Below are 8,762 nucleotides of genomic sequence, written 5' to 3'. Positions count from 1 at the left end.
CTAATTGGTTCGCAGCAAGCCAATTAGTCCCAGTCGGCTTGCTGCGGGCCGACTGGAAGCCAATCGGCCTGCGGTGGGCCGACTAGGCCCAGTCAGCCTGCAACAGGCTGATGGTGTATTATTTTTAAAAATAAAAATATCGGCATAATATTTATGCAAATTAATTAAAAAATGTATTATTTAAAAAAATAGCCAACTTGCAAGTCCAACAAGCCATAATAGCATATTTTGTTTAGCCAGTGCAAAGCGGAAATCAGCTTCTTTTTTTTAGCTTTTAAAATGTTGTTTCTACCTTTTGGGAAAATAATAGGCTCCCTCCATGTATGGGTCTATTTCGCATTTTCAGATAAACATCGGGCTTGGAGTTTCTGCTCACAGGTGCACATTCACTCGGATGAACAGTATCATTTAATATAATAGTAGAATAATTCAAAGAAAAACTGATTTTTTTGCGAGAAACATTATGTGTTTCATCTGCGTGTAACTTCCATGATGGTATGACATCGTGGAGGCCTGGGCAAAAAAAACGAAATCAACGACTATTTCTGAAAGCATTTTGTAGCACTGATTCTTTTTCCTGATCCATCCATGAATGCCATTTCACCACAAAAATTCAAACGCGGTAAGAAAACTAAGCAATGTTTACTGACAAAAAAATGTTTCTATTTTTTATGTTTATATCAAGAGCATTTGAGCTCAGGAATAGAATGACGCTTTCGATAAACATCTGCCTGTACTGGTAGGAATTGCACTGTTCATGCCTTCACAAGTAGTACTACTTTTTGCAGCACGAGTAAGACAACAAATATGAATGATTGAAGAATTATACGGGCGCCAAAGAGGAATCATAAAATGGATAGCCTACACACAAACTGAAGCTGACACATATCTCTACTACTATAGTACACATTTTTTTGAATATTTTGAATCTACCTTCTTCTCTCTTCTTTTACCCGTAACTTCCAGAGTAGATTCATCTGTAGCCGTCAACTCAATCAAATCGAACGGCCTCTGTCACTTGGATTCGCCACCCAAGTAGTTCCCGCCAAACCTGAAAACGAGTCGCCCTTCTAGAGGACTCCACAACCCACGGTAGGCTCCAGGCTTCACATGTATCTCCTGCGCCAGCGCGTCGGAGCCGTGGAGGTGTGGAGTGTGCCACCTGCCGGCGTGTGCGGTCGTGTCTGCCGGATTTGGGCGCCGCCGTGCTTCCTGATAACGACTGGCTAGGCGAGCGCAACTGCGGGATGGCCGGGTCGTCACAGCGCCGGCGCGCGGCATGGCAGTCCGGCAGCGGGATAGCTGGGTCGTGCACTGTACCTGCAACTGCGGGATGGCCGAGTCGTGCACTGCGCCTGCGCCTGTCGGATGTCCCGGGGGGTGGGGGGCAGAGACACGGGAGAAGGGGCGGCGGCGCCGTGGCGCTCCGCTCGATTGTCCTTTTTTCAGGGAACTCGCTCGACAGCGTTCGAGGGAGCTGATCTGATGTTTGACGTTTCTGACTGGACTGGGGCTCCATACAGTTAGCCCAGTGGCAAGCTTCAAGGCCCGTGTGCGTATAACCAATTGTCAGCCCAAACCATATTTTAGCCTAGCTGGTAAGGCAGGAAAAAAAAATGATCGAGCACATACCTCTCAAATAAAATCAAAAGTTTTTTTTAGGAAAAATAAAATCAAAATGTGTTTCTAATAAAAAGTAAGAAAAAAAAACAGAACGTCGAGCGGAACGGCTGTTCTCACGTTTTTGCATGAATTTTAAGATGATACCATTCATTTACGTGTATGTGTATATATGGACTGATACATACCCATTTTTCTGCAAAATAAAGAAAGGCAAAAAAAAAGGTCAAGCGGAACGGCTGTTCTCACGTTTTTGCATGAATTTTATGATGCTACCATTCATTTACATGTATATGTATATATGGACTGATTACATACCCATTTTTTCGCAAAAATATTGAATATGCATGGTGTAGAATGCATTGTATTCCATCTACGTCCAAGTGATGTAGAATGCATGGAGATGATTATTATTTTGAAAAAATATATAGTTTTGATCCCATGATGTGATTTAACGGTTTGAGAGTATTAACAACAAGTTTGTCAAGTAAGTGTTTAACCAAAATTACTCTTAACATGTTTTTAAAAAAAAAGAAAATCAAATTTGTTCATGAACATTGTAACTCCGCAAAAGGTTGTGAAGTTAAAACTCCATATAAAAAGTGCTTCATTTATATTTAAAATTTTCTTCTTGTATGCAAATTTTTAATTAAGAATGCACACGTGCAAAGCACGTGCCTTCGACTAGTAAAGTACTAGTCAGAAACGCTCATGTCAGATTGTAATAGTACTATTTTCGAGTGGTAAATATTAAAAAAAAAGAGCACATGGGTTCCTCACGTACGTTATACCAGCTACATCTGCAGAGCAATTGCTTACAGATTCCTCAAGGATCACTTGTCGTTGAGCTTCTTCATATGCCTCTTGAGCCTCCTTGACAGTCGTCTTTGACTCTTAACCCTAGATTGATACATAAACACAGTTCTGTTATAGAACCTCCCAACAGATCCCTTCATGATCCCACAATCTTCATATTTATGCGCATCAGCCACCAACGTCGACAGTTCCTCCGCTGAAAACATCTGAAACACACACGGGCTAGCTTCAGCGACTCACTCGAATGAGTGACAAGTATCCATCAAACGCAGCACATCCTCAAAAACATTATGCTATGATTTACCACGTGCGGATCGCCAAATACAATCTTCTCTTCTGGGAAACACACCATCTTCAGAGCCGTTGCCGTTTTCAGCGTGTCCCAATCCTGGGAATTTATGGACGATACCACCTCAAGGAAGGCACTGGCATGGCGCCAGCTCTCACCAATTGCCTTCAAACATCTATCACAATCATTCAGCATGCATGCCGTCTCAATAATGCACTCGTTAACCTGGACACAAAGAGCACTGCTCCGTCAATGACCGATAGATGCATCAATTGGGCAAACTTGTTGCAGTTGAAGCTTTGGTCAGCAACAAAGTGCAAAAACTTTCAGAAAGCGTGTGTTCATGAACTGTGAGCAATAAAGCATTAAGCATTTTCATATCAGACATACAAGAAGGCAAAGTGGTGATCTCACATTGTCCAGTTTGACATCCTCAAAGCCATATCGATCTACGAGCATTTTCAGCCCTCGACTCGTCCGGAGACATTCCCCCTCAGCTTGCTTTGACTTCTCTTCGGGGAAAAAACTATGCATGAGATAATTCAGGCCGCGCATCACCTCCATCACAGGTTCATCGAACAGGCAGGGTATTCCCTGAACAAAGCCGCAACAAAAATGGTGCTCAAAATTCTTGAGCCAATGGTGGAAAAAAAGGGAGCTTACACTTACCAATCTTGCTTCAATGATTGTTTTATATTCAGGCTTCCCAACAGCCAATTTCTGCCCAGGTTGGTGCCACTTCAAGAGCATGTCGGTAAGCTGACTGTTGACACCATCATCGAGATTAATGGCATCAGGCTTGTCCGTAAATACTTGGAAGTCTTTTCGCCAAATTATCTGATAACGAAATGAATATGGACAAGGTCATCAATCAAATAGGAGAAAGAAGCGAGTGGCATATTTCTTCAGGGTAGCCTTACGGGTTAGAAAATGCATTTGAGCATGTTAACTAATCAATGAGCTTGTGTTCAGAATGCTCTCCTTAATGCCAAATAAGTGACAAAAATGTCAATCATGTGAGATGCAAGTTTTGCTGAGTTGGTGATAAGCAGTATTAAGAAACACAACAATAGAAAAGGGAAACGAAGGTGGAACTAACATGGTCTGCCCTATTTTCCATGATGACGAAGTTTCCCCATAAATTCTGCATGAGAGAGTGAGGGTCCAGAAAAAAGCAGGTCAATGACAACAAGAGCAAGGGAAAGGAACAAGATCAACAAAGCACATGAGTAGTGACGCAAAGAAGAAGAACAAATTAAAGCACGCACCTGCATGGCGTCTGGTTCGTAGAGACTGATCCCATTAGCATAGAAAACTGCGAAGCCTGAGGGGGTCTCGAACAGCACCATGATCAACACATTATCCCCCAGATCGGCAACTGCGCGTAGACAAATCAAGCAAACGCAAGAAAAGCATGACTATTACTCCCTTCGTTCCTAAATATAAGTCTTTGGAGAGATTCCACTATGAACCACATACGGATGTATGTAGATGCATTTTAGAGTATAGATTCATTTATTTTGCTCCGTATGTAATCCATATTGAAATCTCTACAAAGACTTATATTTAGGAACGGAGGGAGTAGAAAGTAAAAAAGCATTATGTATGTACACCAATCGACTATATTCAGACTTGAGGCATGAAGCTATCAGTGCTGCCACTTCACACTCAGTACCAAAACCAATACCTATTTTGGGAGGGTAACATCTATACCAGTTCCAATTTAAATCAGTTTCGTTGGTTCTTAAGTTGTTAACCCCAAGCCATGGATTGGATCCGACGCCTTTGGCGGATCAGCCGCAGCCTAACAACTTCGGCAGCGCTCGTACGGGATCGAATGCAAAGTGATTTCGTGAGCGCAGAAACATCCTCCCCACATCTACTACATGTGCTGCAGTTACAAGGTAGGGTTTCCTTTCGGCGTGCGAGAGATCTCGAGTGATGGACGTCGTCGGGCAGTGACTCACTTATCCTGAGATACAAACTCTCCGGAGGAGGAGGAGGAGGCCGGCGTCGCTGTCGACGCCCTTGCCCCGAGGTCGAGGTCGAGGCCGGATTAACCGGAGAAGCGCGCCGGGGCCGCCGCCTGCCCTTTCGCCCCATCGCTGTGCGCCGGTGCTTACGAGAGGTGGGAGGTTTGCGGCCGTGTGTAGAGTGTGTTTTTTTTTTCTTTTTTTGTTGAGAATAAATAGGGCTGAGTAGGTTCCGTCAGTTTTTTTTTTCGAATCAAAGCTTATATTACTCAAAAAGGGGAATTACATCAAACTGAATACAATCAACTAGAAAAGTAGGCATATAACTAATCTGTGCGCCGGTGCTTCAGATTACCACGAGGCCTTTGTGACAGCATCATGTCTATCATTCGGCAATTCTGGTGGGGTTCCAAGCATGGAAAGAGAAAGCCCAGTTGGGTGGCGTGGGACATAATGACTATGCCGAAGCACTTGATGGGCCTAGGTTTCCGTGACATGGAGATTTTCAACCTCGCCCTACTGATAAGGCAGGCATGGCGTACCCTAACAGATAGCAACTCGCTCAGCGGCAGAATCCTCAAGACAGTTTACTTCCCACACTGCTCTCTCCTTCAAGCAGAACTAGGATCGCACCTGTCCCAAATATGGCGAGCGATTTTGGATGGTCGTGACATCTTGGCGCAAGGGGTCATCAGGAGAATTGGTGATGGGGAGACGACCGATATTTGGCGGCACAACTGGATCCCACGTGATGGTCTTAAGAGTCCAATATGCTCTCTCGTTCAGAACCCTCCGACGAGAGTGGTGCAGCTTATTGATCCAACAACGGCAGCGTGGAATGAAAACCTGGTACGTTCGGTGTTCACCCACTTCGATGCGGAAGAGATACTACGGATCCCGCTTTGCACCCGCCGGGTGGGAGATTTCTGGGCCTGGCATGAAGAGCCTCGAGGTAACTTCAGCATTCGTTCTGCTTACCGAATGATACTAAAAACTAAACATAGCAGGGAGGCTTGGTTAGCTGAGGAGGACGGTACATCTTATGAGCATCAAGACACCAAGAAGTGGTCCATGATCTGGCACATGCAAGTACCATCCAAACTTAAGGTGTTCGTGTGGCGGCTAGCCCGTCACTCCATGCCCACGGGATCGGTCCTCAAACGTCGTCATATGGCAACAGAGGACACTTGTTCGCTATGTGGGGCGACTGATACATGGAAACATGCCCTCATTTCATGTCCGATGGCAGCAAGTGTTTGGGCTTTGGCACCGGATGAGTTGGTCCAGCATATGGTTGAGCGCGAGGAGGCTGGTCCAAAGGAGTGGATGTTTGCACTACATGAAATATTGACGAATGACCTTTTCAATCGCCTGGTGGTGACACTCTGGGCACTTTGGTATGCGAGGCATAAAGCAATTCACGAGAATATACTTCAGGCACCATACTCTGTCAACAGCTTCATATCAAAATATTTGGATGAACTACGAGTTACCCAGCAGAGGCATCCTTCCTTGACCCCTTCTACCAGCGCCCGTCCAGCGTGGTGGCATGCACCGCCATCAGGTTACTCGAAGTTTAACGTCGATGCAGCGGTAACCAGAAACGGTGGGACAGTGGGGGTGATTTGTAGAGAAGAAAGAGGTATGTTTATGTGAGCCTCGACTCTTTCTTTTAGATATATTGTGGATCCCCCGACTTTGGAAGCACTTGCTATTAGAGAGGCACTTGCATTGGCTGATGATCTCTATCTGAGGCGCATCCACGTGGCATCGGACTGCAAAATGATGGTGCAGGACATACACAAGGAGAATTTGACAAGCTACAGAGCAGTCATTCATGAGATAGTTGAACATTCTTTAGCTTTTGATTTCTGTAATTTCAGTCATGAGTTTAGGAGCTCAAATTTTGAAGCTCACAACTTAGCGAAGCATGCTTTATCTCTCGGTGATGGCCGCCATGTTTGGTTAGGTCATCCCGGGAATCTACCATCCGTCCATGTAAACATTGTGACGACTTAATAAAAGCTTCGTGAGGTTGCCTAAAAAAAAATTTAATCCATAGACATCTCCTTCTCTCCTCTGTGGCCTGTTTTGCGCATCGGTGAGCCACTTCATTGGCTTCCCTATGTACAAAAGTAAGCTCACATTTAATAAAACCTCCCATTAGCTCTTTGATCTCATGGCAAACGGCAGCAAAGGCCGACCTCTCTGAAAAAGCAGAGTTGCACATTGTCACCATCTCCTTAGCATCACTCTCTATACAGATCATGGTGTGACCCAGATCTTTTGCTATTTGAAATCCATCCCGGATGGCCAATAATTCCATCATTTGATCACTGGATGCAAAACGATACCATTGAGCATGAGCTCTTATAAGCATGCCATTCACGTCTCTGATCACTAGACCTGTGCTACCTCCACCGGTATAATCAAAGAACGCGGCATCAACATTGATCTTAAGGTTCCCCTATCTGGAGGTACCCATTGAAATGTCTTCAACTTTGCCGGAGATTTAACTTCTTTGCGTATGGTTGCTAGACCAATAGCATTATCCAGTGCCCAACGAACAGAAGCTTGCACTGATCTTTCCTTCTTCCCATGGGTCCTATCATTTCTCTCCGACCAAACTGCCCAGCAACCACAAAGGACATTACATGTGAATTGATCAGAGCCTAGCTTACCTTCAATCAAGTCTGATGCCCAAGTTTGCGGGTGTAGCTCTGGAATTTTAATGTGCGCGAACTCTTTCATTTCTTTCCAGACGAGCCTTGCCCACGTACACTGAAATAGAGCATGGATGATAGTCTCCTCCTTCCCACACAATTCACAAAAAGGCAATTTCTCTATGTGCCTTTTCAACAGAACAAACCTACAGGGAACAAATTCCTTTATGACTCGCCACCAGAAATTCTTTACTTTAGGTGGTACAGCTATTTTCCACAACTTTTTCGAGAAAGAACTTCCAGCAGCTACTGACGTAGATGGAGCGTCTGACTGTCGCACCCAATTGCTTAGCGTTTTATAGGCCGAACAAACAATGAAATTGCCATGTTCCGTCAGGTTTTTCTTGAGTACTCCCGTGGGTTTATCAGGCCACCTCTTATTTTGACTAAATTTTGATCATATATTTAATTAATAAAATGTTAAATTATGTGATACAAAAATCATGTCATTTAAAACTTTTTTCAAATACAAATCCAACATTATACCTTTTGCAATATACTCCCTCCGCTTTTCTTTTGTTTGCGCCTAAGAGGAATCTTGGATAGCTACATGAGTAAAATTTTGGACTACTTTGCCCCTGACTTAGCATGCACTGCATGGAGGAGTATAAATGTTGTATGCTGTTCATTCCCACGCCTTCTAATGCCTTGTGGCTGCTAATTGGTTGCCGTTTCTTTTCTCCTCATTTATATGGACCCTGGTAAATGCCGCACGTGTGGCACGAACACAGGACAACTCCGAACGTTTTTTATGTCAAATTTAGTGACGCGAGAATGACAATTTTAGTTGTCAAGTATGGCAACTTTCTTTTAAGTTTCAGTTTTTTTGAGGGGTTTGTTTTTCTTTTTGTATGGCAACTTCAGTTGTAAAAAAACGTCTTCATGCCACACATGTGGCATTTGTTATTTGGGTTTTATATTCTGGTGCTCAAATAAATGGTCAAAGTTTGACCCAAAATCAAGTGGGTCCTTAATAAACCCGAACGAAGCTAGTATACGTCGGTGACGACATGCGCACATGCACAATTCTAGGACTAGCGAGACGTTCAGCGAATCAGTGGGGCGATCTACTGGAACCCAGCAGTGCTATGCAGACGACGGATTCGTGCACGACTCAGAGACGACAAGCACCTAGACCATTGGATTGCCTCATTTCCTTGATCTGTGTGGCTTCTAATCATGTCGTGCGCAAATTGTTCGTCAACAGATCGTGTGTGCAGCAGTTTCGACTGGAACCAACAACCCATGCAAACGTTGGTACTACTCCTAGCTTGCAAAGGGATCTTATATTATGGGATGGAGAGAGTACAACCCAGTCGACCCGCATGTCAGTGGGGACGC

The 8,762-nt window shown here is 44.3% G+C and overlaps 1 protein-coding gene across 1 annotated transcript; it reads right to left on the bottom strand.

The window, feature by feature from the left end:
- Positions 1-2,332: 2,332 nt before the first annotated feature.
- On the bottom strand, positions 2,333-4,893 carry LOC123064896 (uncharacterized). The gene is made up of 7 exons (XM_044488293.1): positions 4,693-4,893; positions 3,994-4,103; positions 3,825-3,869; positions 3,395-3,562; positions 3,140-3,319; positions 2,741-2,950; positions 2,333-2,642 (listed from the first exon to the last, which is right to left on the bottom strand). Exons 1-7 carry the CDS (start codon positions 4,826-4,828, stop codon positions 2,454-2,456), a joined length of 1,038 nt encoding a protein of 345 aa, XP_044344228.1. The 5' UTR covers positions 4,829-4,893; the 3' UTR covers positions 2,333-2,453.
- Positions 4,894-8,762: the final 3,869 nt, after the last annotated feature.

This window comes from Triticum aestivum, chromosome 3B (genome assembly GCF_018294505.1).
Source record: "Triticum aestivum cultivar Chinese Spring chromosome 3B, IWGSC CS RefSeq v2.1, whole genome shotgun sequence".
Classification (NCBI taxonomy): Eukaryota; Viridiplantae; Streptophyta; class Magnoliopsida; order Poales; family Poaceae; genus Triticum; species Triticum aestivum.
This window is presented reverse-complemented; position numbering and strand designations above follow the sequence as displayed.

Bases quoted from the DNA above. Each gene is read 5' to 3' on its own strand.
- LOC123064896 (XM_044488293.1), bottom strand. From the start codon at position 4,828: ATGGGGCGAAAGGGCAGGCGGCGGCCCCGGCGCGCTTCTCCGGTTAAT. The intron at 3,563-3,824 runs GTTAGTTCCACC...TTTCGTTATCAG, and splicing joins TGGAAAATAGGGCAGACCAT to ATAATTTGGCGAAAAGACTT. The intron at 2,951-3,139 runs GTGAGATCACCA...CTTTGTGTCCAG, and splicing joins AGGATGTCAAACTGGACAAT to GTTAACGAGTGCATTATTGA.